General features: G+C 32.8%; 1 protein-coding gene across 8 annotated transcripts in view; it reads left to right on the top strand.

Annotated features, from left to right (window-relative positions):
* LOC129798851 (extracellular sulfatase SULF-1 homolog) overlaps window positions 1-21,492 on the top strand; it is a 133,357-nt gene that overhangs the window by 102,881 nt on the left and 8,984 nt on the right. For all 8 annotated transcript variants that reach the window (XR_008751470.1, XR_008751469.1, XR_008751468.1 and 5 more), the window contains exon 7: window positions 20,788-21,114. Coding sequence is in view for 5 of the 8 variants with exons in the window: in XM_055842267.1 (XP_055698242.1) it covers window positions 20,788-21,114 (327 nt within the window). In the remaining 3 variants the exon portion in view is untranslated. The remainder of the gene's footprint in view (window positions 1-20,787; window positions 21,115-21,492) is intronic.

The following is a 21,492-nucleotide window of genomic DNA, read 5'->3' as shown; positions in this document are numbered from 1 at the left end:
TGATACTCTAAAATCAAAACCATAATACTCTAAAATCAAAAACATGATACTCTAAAATCAAAACCCTGATACTCTAAAATCAAAACCATGAGACTCTAAAATCAAACCCATAAGTTTCTAAAATCAAACCCATAAGTTTCTAAAACCAAACTCATAAGTTTCTAAAAATAAAACCATAAGATTCTAAAATCAAAACCATGATACTTTAGAATCAAAACCATTATACTCTAAAATCAAAACCATAAGTTTCTAAAATCAAACCCATAAGTTTCTAAAAACAAAACCATAAGTTTCTAAAATCAAAACCACAATGCTCTAAAATCAAAACCCTGATACTCTAAAATCAAAACCATGAGACTCTAAAATCAAAACACTGATACTCTAAAATCAAAACCCTGATACTCTAAAATCACAACCATAAGTTTCTAAAATCAAACCCGTAAGTTTCTAAAATCAAAACCATAATACTCTAAAATCAAAACCATGATACTCTAAAATCAAAACCATAATACTCTAAAATCAAAACCATAAGTTTCTAAAATCAAACCCATAAGTTTCTAAAATCAAACCCATAAGTTTCTAAAATCAAAACCATAATGCTCTAAAATCAAAACCACAATACTCTAAAATCAAAACCACAATGCTCTAAAATCAAAACCACGATACTCTAAAATCAAAACCATGAGACTCTAAAATCAAACCCATAAGTTTCTAAAATCAAAACCATAAGTTTCTAAAATCAAAACCATGATACTCTAAAATCAAAACCATAAGTTTCTAGAATCAAACCCATAAGTTTCTAAAATCAAACCCATAAGTTTCTAAAATCAAACCCATAAGTTTCTAAAATCAAAACCATAAGTTTCTAAAATCAAAACCATAAGTTTCTAAAATCAAAACCACAATGCTCTAAAATCAAAACCACGATACTCTAAAATCAAAACCATGAGACTCTAAAATCAAAACCGTAATACTCTAAAATCAAACCCACAAGTTTCTAAAATCAAACCCATAAGTTTCTAAAATCAAACCCATAAGTTTCTAAAATCAAAACCATAAGTTTCTAAAATCAAACCCATAAGTTTCTAAAAACAAAACCATAAGTTTCTAAAATCAAAACCACAATGCTCTAAAATCAAAACCACGATACTCTAAAATCAAAACCATAAGTTTCTAGAATCAAACCCATAAGTTTCTAAAATCAAACCCATAAGTTTCTAAAATCAAACCCATAAGTTTCTAAAATCAAAACCATAAGTTTCTAAAATCAAAACCATAAGTTTCTAAAATCAAAACCACAATGCTCTAAAATCAAAACCACGATACTCTAAAATCAAAACCATGAGACTCTAAAATCAAAACCGTAATACTCTAAAATCAAACCCACAAGTTTCTAAAATCAAACCCATAAGTTTCTAAAATCAAACCCATAAGTTTCTAAAATCAAAACCATAAGTTTCTAAAATCAAACCCATAAGTTTCTAAAAACAAAACCATAAGTTTCTAAAATCAAAACCACAATGCTCTAAAATCAAAACCACGATACTCTAAAATCAAAACCATAAGTTTCTAGAATCAAACCCATAAGTTTCTAAAATCAAAACCATAAGTTTCTAAAATCAAAACCACAATGCTCTAAAATCAAAACCACGATACTCTAAAATCAAAACCATGAGACTCTAAAATCAAAACCGTAATACTCTAAAATCAAACCCACAAGTTTCTAAAATCAAACCCATAAGTTTCTAAAATCAAACCCATAAGTTTCTAAAATCAAAACCATGATACCCTAAAATCAAAACCATAATGCTCTAAAATCAAAACCACAATACTCTAAAATCAAAACCACAATGCTCTAAAATCAAAACCACGATACTCTAAAATCAAAACCATGAGACTCTAAAATCAAACCCATAAGTTTCTAAAATCAAAACCATGATACTCTAAAATCAAAACCATAAGTTTCTAGAATCAAACCCATAAGTTTCTAAAATCAAACCCATAAGTTTCTAAAATCAAACCCATAAGTTTCTAAAATCAAAACCATAAGTTTCTAAAATCAAAACCATAAGTTTCTAAAATCAAAACCACAATGCTCTAAAATCAAAACCACGATACTCTAAAATCAAAACCATGAGACTCTAAAATCAAAACCGTAATACTCTAAAATCAAACCCACAAGTTTCTAAAATCAAATCCATAAGTTTCTAAAATCAAACCCATAAGTTTCTAAAATCAAAACCATAAGTTTCTAAAATCAAACCCATAAGTTTCTAAAAACAAAACCATAAGTTTCTAAAATCAAAACCACAATGCTCTAAAATCAAAACCACGATACTCTAAAATCAAAACCATAAGTTTCTAGAATCAAACCCATAAGTTTCTAAAATCAAACCCATAAGTTTCTAAAATCAAACCCATAAGTTTCTAAAATCAAAACCATAAGTTTCTAAAATCAAAACCATAAGTTTCTAAAATCAAAACCACAATGCTCTAAAATCAAAACCACGATACTCTAAAATCAAAACCATGAGACTCTAAAATCAAAACCGTAATACTCTAAAATCAAACCCACAAGTTTCTAAAATCAAACCCATAAGTTTCTAAAATCAAACCCATAAGTTTCTAAAATCAAAACCATAAGTTTCTAAAATCAAACCCATAAGTTTCTAAAAACAAAACCATAAGTTTCTAAAATCAAAACCACAATGCTCTAAAATCAAAACCACGATACTCTAAAATCAAAACCATGAGACTCTAAAATCAAAACCGTAATACTCTAAAATCAAAACCATGAGACTCTAAAATCAAACCCATAAGTTTCTAAAATCAAAACCATAAGTTTCTAAAATCAAAACCATGATACTCTAAAATCAAAACCATAAGTTTCTAGAATCAAACCCATAAGTTTCTAAAATCAAACCCATAAGTTTCTAAAATCAAAACCATAAGTTTCTAAAATCAAACCCATAAGTTTCCAAAAACAAAACCATAGGTTTCTAAAATCAAAACCACAATGCTCTAAAATCAAAACCACGATACTCTAAAATCAAAACCATGAGACTCTAAAATCAAAACCGTAATACTCTAAAATCAAACCCACAAGTTTCTAAAATCAAACCCATAAGTTTCTAAAATCAAACCCATAAGTTTCTAAAATCAAAACCATAAGTTTCTAAAATCAAACCCATAAGTTTCTAAAAACAAAACCATAAGTTTCTAAAATCAAAACCACAATGCTCTAAAATCAAAACCACGATACTCTAAAATCAAAACCATGAGACTCTAAAATCAAAACCGTAATACTCTAAAATCAAAACCATGATACTCTAAAATCAAAACCATCATACTCTAAAATCAAAACCAAAAGTTTCTAAAATCAAAACCATAAGTTTCTAAAATCAAAACCACAATGCTCTAAAATCGAAACCACGATACTCTAAAATGAAAACCACGATACTCTAAAATCAAACCCATAAGTTTCTAAAATCAAAACCACAATACTCTAAAATCAAGACCATAATAGTATAATAGAATTCAAAACCACTATACTTTTATTTCGAAACGATGATTTCGCTAAGATCAAAACCAAAATAGTCTTAACTCGAAACCTCTATACTCTAAAATCAAAACCATGACCTTCTAACTTTAAAACTTCTGTATGCTCTATCAGTGTTCAAAACTACGATTCTCTAAAATCAAACCCACTGTTCTCCTATTATTAAGCACAATTTATTCTATTTTTTAAACTATCATACTCTTTTAGAGAAATTCAAGCGCAAAATATCTCAATTATAGGGGAAAATAGTTTGAAATTCTTGTACTCTTGATTCAAAACCACGTTTCTTAATTTTTTCTAACTCAAAATTTTTCTCTGTGTAGACATCTCAGCTTCTTTCTTCCTGAACATAAGAAAGAGTGGCAAAGTGGAAAAACGAAGAAATTCATTTCCTTGATGATCATGATTCTTGGGTGTTATTACAATAGATTACCAATGAGGGAAAGAGCCCTATGTGCTGAAAAAAAAGCCCGCATCTGACGAGTTTCATTGTCAGTTTCGAGCATCTCCCTCCTGCCTCATTTGATGCGCCAATTAAGGAGTATTTCCGTGTAATAAATTGTCGATTTGTGTCTGATGCTAAACATGTTTTATATGGGAAAAATCGACTCTCAGTCTCTCTGTCAGTAGCTCTTTTTGCCCATCATCAATCCTTCTCACACACACTCCCCAGAATCATCTTAATTCAATCACCAGAGAAGTTGACAATTGTCGCAATGAGGTTGATTCATCTTCTTTTCCTGAATTGTTGGGTGATTCTCTGGCATCCTCGTCCAGTCTATGGATGGCATGATTGCCAGTTTTTTTTTCTTCCTCCATACAATGCACATTTTCCAGTTTTGTCCCATTGCCGTGTATGGATAGTCCATCAATATGTATGTAATTCACGTTCATCAATGGTTTTTATCTTGGGCGTTTGGAGTTTTGTATCAGAATGATTCATTTCATTGAATTGTGGTGGGAAAGAGAGGAAAACCTGCGACTGATGGTCTCACCGGGATTCAATAGCGTTCATTCTGAGTAAAAGAATACGACATCCACTTGTCCAACTTATTTATCTCAGAGTTGAGAGGCTAATTGCATTTTGAATTCTAGATAAGATTAATTGGATTTTACATGCCACTGATGAACAATTGGAAAACAAATAGACAAATACTTTTAGAAAAAATACATTAAATTATTTGTCTGGTTTTTTTGCCGGTTGCTAGAAGACAAATTGATTGTGACTCGTTTTGATCCTGTACTTACTGTACTTACTTAATTTACTTAATTTGATACTGTACTTGGATGATACCTAATAACTTCCTTGGAGTCCGAATCGAAAGCTTTGAGAAAAATCTGTGTTTTTTTCTGAGCTACGCTACACTTCCGACGCTCACTGGTCCTCATATGAATAAATTATTTAAAGTTACTGAGATGTATTTACTCCAGATTCGTCAAAAAAGTAGTACTCCAATTTAATGCTGAACTACTTAAAAAACTGATTTTTACTAACAATGCAAAAATAACCACTTCGTCGCCACTTTTTACCACTTTTCGCCAGTTTTGTAACCACTTCTCGCCACCCACTTGAAAAGGTCCAAACTCGATTATTTTAGGTAATGTCTTAAAAAGAATACATTCGGCATTTCTTTTTCCTCATGAAAACCTTATTACTACTCACTTTAAATGATTTTTTTTCGGTTTTATTGGAGAAATTGAATTATTAGACTGTTGCAGAAAGTAAACAAATCAGAGACGCAATTCACAAAATTAACCAGTCAAAATTTTGACTGGTTATTGCATGTTTTCTGTGAAGCGAATTTTGCCATCCCGTTAAAAGGTGCGTTTCCTCGCTAAAAATGGAGGGTGTACAAGGTTTTGGGTCTTGTACCTGCTGGAATTTCGGGGTGTACCCAGACAATTTCACCCGCCAGCTTGAGACCGGAAGGTACAATTTTTTTTTTACCAAAATCTTACGAAAAAGTTATTTATTTGCATTATTTCATTTAAGTAAAGATACCCAGACACAACAATAATAAGAAAATATTGAATTTTAAAATTTTATAAACGTTAAATACTTCATGCGTTCTGAAAAATAGGTTTTGGGAAAGTTCAGTGATTAAAGGAATTACTATTTAGGGATTTTCTAGGTCTCAGATTATTTATTGTTAAATTTTACATACAATATACTTCTGACATAATTTTTCACCAAGCTAGAATGACATTAAAGAAATTGTAATATTAAATTAACCTTCTCAAGAGCACTACGTATCAATAAATACACGCATCAAATATATTATATTTGGAACGTTTGAAGTACCATTTACCACGTTTAAGTACAAAATGAATAAAATATTTATTATCAGAATAAATACAATTTTTCCGATGCTACTCCTGATTCTCGAGAGGTAATTGGTCTTTACAAACTTACAACATTTATCGTAATTCTTAGAAAATATATGTGACGACGACGACTTCTTCAATACCTCAATAATTTTTTAACATTCTAATATTTAAAGTTTAAATTGTATTTAGAATTTAAAACGAACTCAAAGTTATTTTGGAAAAATGGATTAAAATATAAACATTTATATTTGCACTAAACCAATATTGCGATATTTATTTTATTTGATATGAAGGATATGAAACAATAAAAGTACATCATTCAATCTTCAACAAACTACACCAAAATATAAATTATATAGAATTAGAATGTTTCTTCAAATTCTTAAAATATTATAACGACTCCCAATTTTAAATACGCTACACAAATGACCTGCCAATTACGTTTTGCTTACCTTTCGGCGAATAAAGACAGACTGAAAAACGCATTAATTAGGGTTGGGTTATTTCACTTTTCGCCACACCAAATATGTCTCCGCCATATTCGCGATCCAGTCAATTTTGACTGGTTATTTCGTGAATTTCCCCTCAGTTTTGACAACTGAGAGTCTACTAAGTGAAGTTAGCGTCGCCTATTAAAAAGCAATGGCGACAGGTGGTAAAATCAATTCAAAACATTACCACTTTCCGCCATGCCTCATTTTTACATAAAAATAATATTAAATGAAATATTAATAAACTAAATACAAATTTTATGTATTCTACGAATGTAATTAAATATGCAACAGACAGATTATTTATCCAAAAACATAAATTTTGTCCGATGAAAATTTGATGGCACTTGTTATATTTGGTAAGAAATATTGGATACGATGCACTTGTTTAAAATATTGCTCTAAAAAATGCTCAAAATTTTAAATACAAAATGAACAATTGTTATTTTTCGACTCTATACGTAGCAGCAATAAGAATACAAATAACTTTACGGCTCATTTATTTCATAAATCGTGAAAAATAGCGATTTCAATATAAGTGGCGAGAAGTAGGGCACTGGCGAGAAGTGGTGATTCCACCCTAATCATGTTATAATGCTATTGTATTCCGTGATGGAAGAATCTGCTAAGTCCGTGTATAGACCGCCAAGGAGCGCCTTCCCCGTGATGTGGATGCTTCTTCTATGCTCCCAGAATTTTCTTGGGCAGAGGCGGTGTATTTATATTACGTTTTATCACAGTGAATTTTTCTCACATTCAGTTGCTTGCCCTTGCACCGGGCGGGACTCGAACTCACAACTTTGAGAGTTGAGTCAGAGATCTCATCTGCCCAAGCCCCAACTATGTTGCCTATTGCGCCACTGAGATCCCCGGAATTCAGTAGGGGAAAGTCGTCTGCCTTTAAATGCAGCAGCCTTCAAATGTTGCGATTTTTTCGTTGTTCTCAAAAGCATAAATTATATTCTATTAACTATTAGGTAGCTATCCATCATCCTCACGAATCATCAAAAAATGGAGAGCCTAGCTCCTATTTCCTAGATGCTAGATCAAAAAAAATGAAAATGAGCTCTAAACTGTAATTTTGATGTTCCACAAATCATGTGATTTTTCATAGTAAAAATCATTTTACAAATAAATCTTCCATTGTGACACATAGAAGGTTAATCAGGCTTAATATTTCTGTTAATACATTTTGGTTCAGATGACACAATTTTTGTGGGTGGCAAAAATTTGCAAATATCACCTTGCAGCAGCTTTTAAATGCTAATGTCGTGTGCCTTTAAATCCTATCTTTCCATACATCAAAACATGTGAAATCGAACTCCTACTTTTCTCTGACGAACGTCATACAAATACTTATAACTTGCTATCTTGCTCCGGCCGGGATGTTTCAAGTTGACAATTTTCAACTTCAATGGCTTTTTCTTCCAAATTTTCAAGTGCAAAACAGTGTTTCAGAAAAATGTGAAGAAAAGTTATTGTTTAATGTCTTTTGACTGCAGTGATGATTTTAGTGAGTGCGTTAGGCTTCAACCTAATCATTTATAGCCCATTTAGTTTTATTGATTCAATATTCTCAGTGAAAAAAAAATACATTTAAAGGTAGCTGCCTCGCGTTTAAAGGCAGACTATGCCAGCTGCCTTCATACAAATCGATATCACTTTTTTAATTTCCTCAGAAGGAAAAACTGAGGACTTGCGAGTGCTAAATGAGGTAATCATATACGCCGAATGAACAAGAGAATTTTTTGGTGTAGTAGAAAATAAAATCCATTTTGTGGATTCTTCAGAAAAAAATCTTAAATTTGGAACTCCATTTTTCGTTTGAAGGCAGACGACTTTCCCCTATACATGGTTGAAACTTCCGGATCTCAAGATTCCTAATAACGATTTTCAAAAACCAAAAGTTAAAACGATTTAAAGAAACGTATTTATCAACCAATATAGGCAAGAATGTATTCATTTGAAAGGTCTTGGAGTTACGGAGAAGTCTGAATCGATTTCAATCGCATTCTAACATTAAACTTAGCACCATTTACTCACACTCTATAATACTAGGCCACGCCTTCTACATAATTAAGAATAAAATTGAAACTTTAATTTATTTACTTTATAATTCTTATGGTTGATTCTTCAGAATTAGGATTCTCGATCAAAATATCTCATAGTAATTCTTTTCATTATGATTAAGTTAATTGTTTTTATGTATACCTTATAATAATGTGACCTACTTCCTTGTTTCTATTGGTAAATTTTCTATGGGCGGGGCCTATTTTTTTTCGAATGTTTCTTGTTTTTTTCTATCGATTAAGGTAATGAGGCTACTTTTATTGATCAAGAGACCATTGTGCCCTCTTTTCAATATGGAAAATTCAAATACTTTCATCATCAACTTTGTCTTGTGGGATATGGCTAAAAAATTTGTGGGTGAAGCTTACTGAGGAGATAAAATATAGCTCTTCTTGACACATTACATAGAAAGCACGAATTAATCTAGGTTATTGTCAACACTGTTATAGAATCAACGCCAAGTAATCACCTAACAGTTTCTTATAGCTTCCTGTAAAATGGTGTGAAGATTTTGTGGTATACAAAGTACTTTTGCTCCAACATTGTCTTCCCAGTCATTTCACCCACCCTTAAAGTCACTCTGTCTTCCCGGAAGAATTCCACGACGTGACTTAAGGCGGAGTATTCATGTTCATCTGAAATTCATGCACCTCCGGGGCGTATCCTAATGAGAACTGATAAAAATTTAAGGGTTACGAATTCCCTTATCACGTGCACAATTCCCAAATTGGAGTCTTGCTGAAAATTCACTGTCTCCCCCACAATTGTGTCATTCCATCCATTTTCTGGCCCATGTTGGTATTAAATGGGAAATGTCTGCGACTCACCCATCCCCTTGGCTGCAGGATGGAACCCTTGTCGACCACAAATTTACCATTTTGGTACATGAAATTCTCGTTAAATGTCCCAGGCATTTCGCCAGGAAAATGAAGTGGTCCCATGGTGGATTTTATTGGAATCAATCGGCAAAGTGTGACTTCTCTCCAGAATTACATGGTGACCTTTCGGAAAGGCAAGAAAAGCACTATGGGACTTTCCAACTGGGTTTAAGAGGATGTAGGAAGAGAAAATTCTATGAATCTGTGAAGGAACAATTGGAAAACTTTCATCTCACTTCCTCACTGGCATTTTCAAACATTCTCTCGCCCAGTTCCTTGTCCGTTGAGAGGATGTGAAACAATATGAGAGAACATGCTCCAAATGCACAACTTCAGGCTTCCGGCCTGAATGGCGTGGAAAAGCTTTCACATCCTCTCGCTTCACATGTTAGGTAATTGCAGTGTCGCATTTCAGGGTATTTATGGCAGAGGGAGGAGATATGAGACTGAGTCCCATTGCTCTTTTGTCAGCTTGGTTTCATTGCTCTCACAGACTCTTTGATTAGGGCATCTCATAATTCCCAGCTCAATCTTTCATCTGAAAGCTTTGTGAAATTACTTAATTTATCAAGACTCATCCCCTTAAGAATTCAATTTGGATGTTAAATTAGCATGTTATCTATATGCAAATTATTTCGTATACTAAAAAAAACTGCATTATCATGATGATGGATCAAATAATAGAAATAATGAAGCAATTTCTGCACCAAAAAAATAACTCTGCAAGTGAAGATAATATAAAAGTATAACACAATGTGCACACTAAAGTAAACAGCAATAAAAAATTACAATGCTAATGATATTACTATTCACATTCACACGTAGTTAAATATTTAACCCTGTAAAATATTCTAATGACCAGCGCACAATAACTTTTGTTTGTAAACATGTTTTTGAAATTTCCATGAGAATGAGCGAGACGACTTGATCTAGGTCTCACTCACTCTCATTTAAATGTCAAAAACATGTTTACTAAACAAAAGTTATTGTGCGTTGGGCATAATAATAATAATAATGTTTATAAGCTTTCATTTATAAGTTAAGCTGAGAGCCTCTGCATACAAACAAAGCAGAATGTTTACAATTAATAGAGGGATTACAGAGATATACAGTGGCGACAAGATAAATAGCACAGTTTCAGACACTACTGTACTGTATGCTTTATTTTTCGAAAAATTATGTTTTTAAATGATGAAAGTAATAATTATAAATTAATTTGTATATAAATAAATTTTAAATGAGAAGAAAAAAACCTGAAAGTTCTGTCAAGAAATTTAGTACGGTAAAAAAATTCTTCAAATGGCACATAGGGTAAAGGCTCATAATTTTGGACAGTCAGCTTATAAGCATTGATGTTCCAAGTTTGAAGTGCGATATTTTTAATACTAATTGACTTTTTTGTAACTCTCTTTTCAGAAGGGTTGTTTAGAAACTTAGCAAGCTATTTATCGGCTTATTTTTACTAAAATTAATTTTAATACGTTTAAAAATGAATTGATATGTAGAGGTGAATTTGACTCTTATTTTGGACAACTTAGTTATTAATTTGGACAACTTGGCTGTAAATTTGGACAGCTAATCCGCCTCAAGAGGATGCCCGTTGTTCTTCATTTCATGAACCAATCTTACCAAGTCCTCCTCCTGTTCATGTAAGGGAAACGTAGAATGTCACAAGAAGCCCGGAAACTTTCCATATTATTCACTAAAGTGAGATGACTTTGGTACTCCAAGTACGTGCGGATTCGCTCATTCCCTGACCTTTCCGGGAGCCTTTCAAGGCATTTCTCGCTACATCTCTTTCGTAGAGATGATGCTCCTTTATTTTTCCAGGCATTTGTCCAACCTAGTCATCACAAAAGCTAAAACTTCACGAAATTTCGTGAGAAAAACACCTGTCCAAAATAAGGAGTATCATCTCACTGGTGAATGGCTTAGAAAATTTCCCATTTTTCACACGAAAAATCTAATTTACAAGGAAAATCTCACTTCAGGTCAAATTTACAAATCATCACTAACGTGAATCAATATTATATTCAATAATATCACTCAATCAAAGTGAAGAAACATAGTTAGTACTTCATCACAGCTAAATAAGACTGAAATAAACACGAAGTTCAGTCATATTTCTCGTAAGCAATTGCTCACACTGAATTTTCAACAAAGCAATTTCAATTCAAATCATATTCAAAATTTAACGTATTTAGTGTTAAAATCTTCCAAAAAGAACAAATATTTCGATAGAATTCATTATTCATCAAATATTGGAATGAAAATCCATCATTTTAATCAATTTATTTTTAGTGTCCAATTTTATCCTCAAAGTGTCCAAATTTAGAAACTGGACAAAATTATGAGCCTTTCCCCTATTAAGGGGACAATATAAATAGCACAACCTATAAGAAGTGATAGTTTTCGGTTTTTACTGCAATTAACAACTTACAAATTCTATTTGAAAATTAAATTTGGAATAATTGGTACATAGTTAAGTAACTTTTGGGAAAAGTAAGAGTGTGACAACGAATAATCATTAAGGAAACCGAGATTTGGCATTATTCTACTGTGATTGTAATTCATGTCGTGTGGATATCTACTTAAAATTATTCCAAATTAGTCACATTCGAGAGATATATCTTGTGGTCAATTTGTTCCTATAAATTCAACAGGATTGAGGTCCTTAGACCGTCCTGCCTATTCCAGAAGGTAAATTTTGTTCTGATTGAACCCACTTTAAAAAACTCTTGGCAGTGCGAATTACAGGTCCTTCTGCATATGCTCTTTAACAAAAATCAATCAACAGGTACGGTTTCGTTTGAATACTAACTCTGTACGTCTGGCAACAGTTCTAAACCGGGTAATTTTACATTTGTTCAATTTGTTACTTAATTTTTGGTGCTGCAGCAAAAGAATTCAATTTTACTTATACGAATAATGGCAGGATATTCTACACAATTTGTTATTCTTTCTCGAAATTTTCAAGCTTTTTGCGTGATTTTTAAGTTTTATCATAAAGAATTATTGGATTATTGGTTCTCTTCCTTGGATAATAAAATTTATAAAAAAGTTTCTGAGTTACCCTAAACTTTTTTACGTAAAGCTTGTACATCTGAACCAAAGTCTTTATTTATATGATTTTTCAGTTGTCATAACTTTATTTTGCGAAAATTTGTGTCATGAATGCCTACAAATCATCAAAAATATAGGAATATAACGAATTTTAAAATAAAAGTAAATTTCAGGTAATGTTTTCAGAAAAAAATGAAGGTGAGGTATTTAAATTGTCCGCGCGAATTATACTTAAACTGCTTAAACTCATAATAAATAAAACATGGTTTTAACACATAAAAATATTAAATAATTATCATTTTTATTTATAATGGGCATTATATTTTCTAAATAATAAATCAGGATCAGGAATGAAGATCGATATTGTATCATAAAACTTCAAAATAGGAAAATCGCTGAAGGGGTGCTATGTATCTTGTCGCCACTGTATAATAGCCAATACGTTTTTTGATTGACCAGAGTTTAAGAATATTGAAAGCTTTAGCCAATCATAACACGCGAAATGTATGGAACAAAAATGCTTGAATTAAAATAAAAATAATATTTTTCGATTCAATTTTGGAAATAGTGGTATGGTATTTATTGATTTTACTCAGGCCTTTTTTACGCAAAAAATTGTATTGCAATACGCTTTATAGCCAGATCAGACACTAAACACGAAACTCGTAAAAATTTCCTATAATTTAAACACTTCTTATAATCAAAATTAGTTTTCTAAAATTTAGTTTTATTAGAGTCATTAGAGTTAACCTTTGGAAATAGTTCAAATTTTCAGAATGAAGCTTGAGAAGTAGGATTTTGAGCTTTTCGTTTTTTATCTATTTCTGTTAACTTTCACATTTGTAAAGGATGTCCCTATTAATGTAGATAAAAATACATAAATAATATAAATAAAACTTATGTACCGTAAAATTTTAAAATTAAAAAGAAAATCTCATTACGTATTTCACCCAGTGCGTATTTTTTATTTTTAATTACTTTAAATTTAATGATTTCAGTGGTACAATAAATGGGAAAATAATTCGTTTATATTTCATTTCTCATGACTCAATTTGGAAAAACACGCTGCTTTACAATGAATATAAAATTCAGTAATAGCTCTGATAAATATTTTTGTAATTAAATTGCTTCGTTTTGATTGTTGATACATATTTAGTGAATATGTTTTAATTAAATTAAAAATATATTTATTAAAATTTTCCAATAATATGCATCTATGGATGTCTTCTTTATTCCAATTACATTTTTTCAACTTTGCCTATTCAATAAGAATCAATATTTAATTTAATAAAATTAATCGTGATAATAAATTTTGGTTAATCAAACATTAGGGCTAACAAGGATAATTTGTAACAATATGTATTTCGAATTTTCGCTTCAAAACTCAAACAATGAAATTATTGCTCACCAATTTACTTTCTGAAAAAGTTGTTTCAATATTTCTCCCCTGCCCTGAGCAGGAAGAAAAACTTTCTTTGAGTATTTAGGATGGGACTTCTCAGTCCTACACAAAAATTCAATAGCCACAAATTTTCCACAAAAATGTTGAGGGATAAAAAGTGGAAGTCACGCAAATTATATGATGGAAATGCCAGGAATGCCTTGCATTGAGGGGGAAGAATTCCTTGGTGAGAAAATTGAGTCGATTTGTCCTCATTATTGAACCATCAGTCACACATTTTCCAGGAAAGATCTCTGGGAAGAGAATGTGCTGAGTGATATGGAAGTTTGTGCCATTGAAAGTCATCTTCTTCGAAAATGCAATAAATTGAGATAATCGTATCGGATTCATCGAGCTACTGCTCGACTGAATTCGATTTACATAATGATTGAGCATCTTCCATTGACTTTTGATCGCACAATATGTTAATTGTGAATGAAGCTCTAACGAAGTCACCAAGATAATGGAGTTTTAGTGACAAATTCACTCCCATTTGAACACCTACGGGAGAGACTTTGAAGAATTCATTCACACCCAATTCTCTGTTTTTTCTGGAACTGAAGAATTTCTCTTGTTTTACCAGAAGTTTTCATGTCGAAGAAAGACATTTGTCACGATACTTTGTAAAATTGGGAGGGTTTTGCAAAGGAAATCGCAGAAGATAATTTACGAGTGCAGGGAGAATGATAAAATGGAGAAGTTGTGCATCTCCGGGGGATGTAACGAGGACACATTCATTTCAATTTTGGGGAGTGACATCTAATGCACAAGGGGTCACCCCGTTGGGAGAAAAATCCTCCAAGGAACGATGAATCAACATTTTCCACTGCACAAATTGTAGATCTTAAGATTACCACAATTGACTCTTCTGCCAAATTGGTCGTCTCTTTTGGTTCACAAGAGTTAAGTCAATCGTGTGGAAAATTGCATATTGCCATTTGGAGGAGCATGGATCTTTGATATATAAGAGTCTCATGAAAATGCTATCAGATTCATTAGGCAGTTAGTGAAGGGAAAAATCATTACATTGCAAAATTTTTTAAAGAGGTTACAGACCAATGCGATGGTGCAATAGATTCTGTTGAATATATACTTACAGTCTTGTTTGTCTTCATTAAATTGCAATTTATTTAAAGAATTTTCAGTCAAAGATTTTCTATACGCTCTTTTGAGTTTATAGCAGATGAGAAAGCCAAGATGAGCTTATGCTAGTTGAAATTCTTCTTGAGAAATCTTGGAATGTTTGCAACTTTATATTCATACAAATTCGATGGATAAAGTTATCTTGGCGTAATGCTGTGAAGCCTCCAAATATTGGGGGAATTTTACGTTAAAAATTGTTTTTTTTTTTAAGAAAAGTAAAAAATGGCAAAATTCCATAAAAATACAATTCTTGAAAACTTTTGATAAATTGTCGTTTTGTCTGATATGTCCATCGCCGTATTAGCGACTCCTAGGGACTCTGCGAAGCTTTGCAAAAATCTTTTCACTGTTTGTATGTTGGATTAATGTTCAACCATTTGTAAGCATTCTCAGTATTAAGCATTTTAATATTCCCTGAAAAGAATGTGACATTACAAGCTTGAAAAGGTAGGGGAAGGCTTTCAGGATTGACACGCACTCTGGTTTCGAATACTTCATAGTCTTCCCGTGTTACTTTAATGAATATGACCAATTTTCTCAGGAAATATGTGACTTAAGAGTAGCTATTAAAAGGGACAGATAATCCTAACCGGCTTATGTAGGTGAGATTCTTAACGTGAGCTAACTCGGAGTGCATGCAAATTCGATTTAGAGCTGAAGTTGGGAGACGCCATTCAGTTATCTTGAATAAAATTCGTGAAATTATACAAATTTTGTATTTAAACCAAAATATCAAGGATTTGGATGAACTGGCACAAAAGTGATATATGGGTGAAATGTAGACCAGAATGTTCTCTATAATTTTTCCATAGAACATGATCTCATCGATTACTCAGAAGCCAAGATAATCGAGGTTTTTTGTTTCTTAACTCGTTTTTTCATCCATCAGAGTGCCCCAAGTAGTCATTTGTTGAACTTCAACTATATCAAAGAATTGTTGTATTCTGTGGGACTTTCCATTTAAAACCCTATTTTAAGTGTCTTGGTGGAGTAGAGGCAGTCAAATTGGCATCTGAGTGATTTCAAAGCGTTATTATGGGAAAAATCAATTTTTTGACACTTAAACGGCAAAATCGGAGTGATAGCGTAGTCTGACCGTAAAATGATGTATGGACGAAATGTAGAGACAAATGTCCTCTACAATAATGTCGAAGTAATCATCAAAATCGGTTCAGCGACAGTCGAGATAATTGAGGTTATGTGATATTGAAATTCGTTTTTTGACTGTGGCGCCCCTGGTGTTGGTCCCACGAAGTTCAAATGTTCTAGAAAGTTGTAGTATTTGGTGAGATCTTTCGTTTAAGCCCTCATTCATCAAAATCGGTCACATAGAACCGGAGATATGATTTTTTAAATTTTGTGAACTTTGACCCCTCATATCTCCGGTTCTATTGAAACCACAGCGCACATACGCACCATTTTGGAAACGTCCTAGACTGGACTACAACATACTAAAATTTCATTAACTTGCACAATGCCGTTTTTGAGAAAAGTGACTTTGAATTTCGATGAATTTTGACGCTATCACAGCGCCACCTGTAGTGACTTTTTGAACTTCCATCTGAAAGTGCTCATCGAGACGAAACCAAAAAGGTAAAATTTATGTCGATATGTTAATTAGAACCGGAGATAGAGGCCGGTCAATGTTCGAACTTTGACCCCTTATAGCTCGGGTCAGGGGTTATGGATCGACTTAAGGTTTTTTTTTGTTTGATAGGTATAATCAACGGCTACAACATACTAAAATTTCAGCCCGATTGCATAAGGAATTTTTGAGTTATTTAACTTTTAAGATTTAAAAATTTTCTTTTTAATAATAGCGCCCCTAGCGGTGGTTTTATGAACTTGCGATGTTAGAAGAGGAAGTGGCATTTCACGAGAGCTTTCCAAAAAGCCCTCATTTTTTAAATTCTGACAATTAGAACCGGAGTTATGTCCATTTTAAGAAAATTTTTTTGGACCCTTATAGCTCGGGTCAGGGGGGTCGAGGGACCTTAAGTTTGGTATTGATGGAAAGCTCTAAGGCCCAGCTATAACATACTAAAATTTGAGCCCGCTCGATGCCATAGGACCGGAGCTATTGAGAAAACAAAAAAAGGGGGGTCTTCAAAATGGCGGAAGGAGGGGTGGGGGGTGGGGGGTCAATACACCATGTTGCAATTTTCATACGATATTTAACCTTTGCCGAAAACCGCAAGTCGATATCTTTTTTAGTTTAGGAGCTATTAAGCTCCAAAGAGCGGCCGGACGGCCGGCCGGGAACGTAACTTAGCCCCCCATATATTCGTGATCAGGAAGTGGCGAAACACATTTTGGCCAAGTTTGAGCGCGATCGGAGGACATGAAATTTTGTTAGGATTATAGTAGGTGAGATTGTTAAGAATCTCACCTAATAAAATGCCAAAGGTCAGATTCGTTAATGTAGGGGAAGTGGGGCACCTTTGAAAATGGGATTTTTTCCTATGTTTAAGTTGAACTGAGCCATACCCAAGAAGCAAAATAGCTGCCTTATAGAACCAAGTATTAAACAAGTCTTTTAGTCCACTTTTAAAATACTTAAAGTGAGAATTTTCTTTGGAAATTCCTATAGAAGCTCTTAAGATCCTTAAGAGTGCGCCACTTTACTTATAGTAATCTCAGTGACGGAACCAAGAGCGTTATAAGCAAATAAAAAGATTTTTGGTTCTATAGTGCCTTACTTAAGGAATCCTACAAGACTATATTAAGAAAAAATTGCTTCTTGGGTATCATAATAAAATTTAGCTTCTCAAAAAAAGCAGCAAAATTTTAATGTAAAAGTGTGGCAACATTCAGTCGGTAAGAATACGTATCCCGATCAAAATTTTGAATAACCAAAATTCTGAAAAACCAAAATCTTAAATGGTCCAAAATCCTGAATGAGTTGAAATTATGAATGGATAAAAATAACGAAAAGTCAAAATTTCGAATGGGCCAAAAGGGCCAAAATCACCAAAAGCCAAAATCACAAATGGCTCAGAATGCTGAATGTGTCAAAATCACAGATGGATCAGTATTCTGAAAAGTCAAAATCCTGCACACCAAAATCCCGAATGGGTCGAAGTCCCGAATAGCCAAAATCCTGAATGGATCAAAATAACAAAAACCCAAAAACTCTGAAAAACCAAAATCTCAAATGATTTAGAATCCTGATTGGGACTAAATCACGAATGAATCCAAATTTCGAAATGCCAAAATCCCGAAAGGATCAAAATCCCGAAAAGCCAAAATCCTGAAAAGCTAAAATCTCAAATAGCTCAGAATCCTGATTGGGACAAAATCACGAATGAATCAAAATTCTGAAAAGTCAAAATCTCGAAAGGATCAAAATCCCGAAAAGCCATCCTGAAAAGTTAAAATCTCAAATAGCTCAGAATCCTGATTGGGACAAAATCACGAATGAATCAAAATTTCGAAATGCCAAAATCCCGAAAGGATCAAAATCCCGAAAAGCCAAAATCCTGAAAAGCTAAAATCTCAAATAGCTCAGAATCCTGATTGGGACAAAATCACGAATGGATCAAAATTCCGAAAAGTCAAAATCTCGAAAGGATCAAAATCCCGAAAAGCCCTGAAAAGTTATAATCTCAAATAGCTCAGAATCTTGATTGGGACAAAATCACGAATGAATCAAAATTTCGAAATGCCAAAATCCCGAAAGGATCAAAATCCCGAAAAGCCAAAATCCTGAAAAGTGAAAATATCAAATAGCTCAGAATCCTGATTGGGACAAAATCACGAATGAATCAAAATTCTGAAAAGTCAAAATCTCGAAAGGATCAAAATCCCGAAAAGCCATCCTGAAAAGTTAAAATCTCAAATAGCTCAGAATCCTGATTGGGGCAAAATCACGAATGAATCAAAATTTCGAAAAGTCAAAATCCCGAAAGGATCAAAATTCCGAAAAGTCAAAATCCTGAAAAGTGAAAATATCAAATAGCTCAGAATCCTGATTGGGACAAAATCACGAATGAATCAAAATTCTGAAAAGTCAAAATCCCGAAAGGATCAAAATTCCGAAAAGCCAAAACTCTGAAAAGCCAAAATCTCAAATTCTGAAAAGTGTTATAAGTTCTCCCTGTTAGAAATTTTCTGTGGTTTGAGAAACTATTCTACACATTATCTTCTGTATAATTTCGTGTCTTACAATTTTGATCATCCGGGATTTTGGTTTTCAGGATTTTAGCTTTTCGTTATTTTGGCTATTCGGGATTTTTCTCTGCGGGATTTTAGAGGGTACCTCTGAATACAAATTATCTCTTTAAAATTGAATTATCTCGTGAAAACCACTCAGATCAAATCATCAATTACCAGAGCTATCGGTTTAGTCTCCAAGTTTACATTAGTGGTCAAGTCAGCAGCCTTTTTTTCGAGACTCGTTTAAATTTTAATTATTATTTTTTAGGCACGGAATAGAGAGGAGTACGTTTGGGCAATTTTCCAATATTTGTCGTCAGTCTTGGTCTTGATATGTGCGATAATACGTTACTAAAATTTTATTAAAATCCAAATTGCGATTTGTTTTTTCGAAAATTAGTCTTCGATTTTAGTAATTTGTACATGAAAAAAATAAAGTTAGCTAGTTTCAACTAGTTGTTCGGACAACTCAATTTTTTGTATGATCTTAATGAGTTTGATTCGTGGGCCTTTTCTGGAAATTTGAGGCATTGGACTAGCTATTGAAATATTATATTATAGTGAGTGACAGTTATTAAAAACCTATTGAAAAAATGAGTTGTTCGAAGCTCAAGTGGTCCGAAGGTAACGAGCTTTCTTCTATAAATTACTTTTGCCAAGAAAAACTCTGATAAATACTTATCTGTTTATTTGAACAGTATTCTTCTAATTTTATGAATATTCTGAACTTTCCTAATTTTATGAATATTTTATTTATTTAAAATATTTAAATTATATCAAGTTTCAACTATCAAAGTTTGTACGTGATCAATGTTATCTTAGGCTTCAAGAATTGAGATAAACAGAAAAAAGTGGTTTTGAGGCATTTATTCCAACGTGGTGATTAAAGGAAAGGGTATTTGTGGTATTAGATAAAAAAAAAACAATTTAGTGGTGATTTCTCGATTTAAATTGTTGTTTTAAATCGCAAGTCGTTAACTCCTTTCATTCTCTTCAGAAGCATTTGAATGATTAGGGAGTAACGGACAAGCAGCAGGAAGGTCAATCAACCAATATTTTCTGGATTCTAATTCGGATGAGGTCAGAATTTACCTTAGCCCACAGAAAATGAGATTGTAAAAATTTTAGCAAAAAATAAAAATTGTACCACAAAATATTCTAACGATAACATGATTTATTATATTGCTCTAGCCTAGAGCGAAGCTAGAGTTAACCTTGAGGCACTTGAATACGTCTGCCTCTTACAAGTCATTGTATTTATCGCATATTTGTGGTGTTTACAAAATTGTCATGATATGCAGAACAATAAAAAAAAATCACTTTACTACTGAAAATACGAGAAGATAAAAAATTTATCGTGTCGCTCTTTGTGTAAATATATAAAATTATGTGGGAAAATGGTTGTTGAAAGAGAAACATCTGCTTAGTGCTTATTGAAATGCTATTAAGATGTAAAATAAGGCAATTAAAGAATATCAAATAAAATGGTTTTACTATTGCAATTAATACAAATTCAGACGATACAATATCTCATGTGAGTCGCATGCGACTATCTCTCATTCTGGGATTTCAATGATACTCTTGTATCGCCATCTGTTGCTTGTTCACTCAGGTTGAGATTTCAAAGAGTTTTTCAAAACGAATTTTGCCTTTTTGCAGCACTCCAGCTTATGACCTGGCTCCCAATCCGGATAAACAGTGGATTCTGAGGGTGACCCAGCAAATGGAACCTGTTCACCGGCGTTTTACGGATCTCCTGATGACAAAGCGTCTTCAAACCCTTCAGAGTGTCGATGTAGCAGTTGAGAGAGTCTACAATGAACTCAAGAGTTTGGGAGAGTTGGACAACACTTACATCATTTACACTTCTGACCACGGATATCATTTGGGGCAGTTCGGACTCATCAAGGGAAAGAGCTTTCCTTTTGAATTTGATGTGAGGGTTCCGTTCCTGATGCGTGGCCCAGGAATCGAGCCAGCCACTGTGTAAGTTCTAATGGTTCTAATAATATTCCTTTTATATTCCTCAATATAGTGAGTGAGATAAGAGAATCTTAAATTTAAATATTCAGTATCTGAATTAAAAATTTCAAATTCCGAATTAATTGCTAATATCTCTTTCCGCAAGAATAACAGGTAAAAATTTACAAAGTTTAATAGTGTTCCGAAAACCTGAAGAAGTTTAGCATTTTTAATTCAATTTAATTTAACTTAGATTTTCACGTTTATTTAGTTTTTAATTTCAAAGAAGTTCAATTCTTTAGAAATAAAGATTTTTATCGAAAAATGTCGAATCGCGTTTAAAGGTCGATTCATATAGACTAAAAGCTTGAACAATATAAGAGGAACAATGGCAGAATTAGC

This window comes from Phlebotomus papatasi, chromosome 1 (assembly GCF_024763615.1).
Source record: "Phlebotomus papatasi isolate M1 chromosome 1, Ppap_2.1, whole genome shotgun sequence".
In the NCBI taxonomy this organism is placed as follows: Eukaryota; Metazoa; Arthropoda; class Insecta; order Diptera; family Psychodidae; genus Phlebotomus; species Phlebotomus papatasi.
The sequence above is the reverse complement of the archived record's forward strand: the minus strand, read 5'-3'. Positions and strand labels throughout refer to the sequence as shown.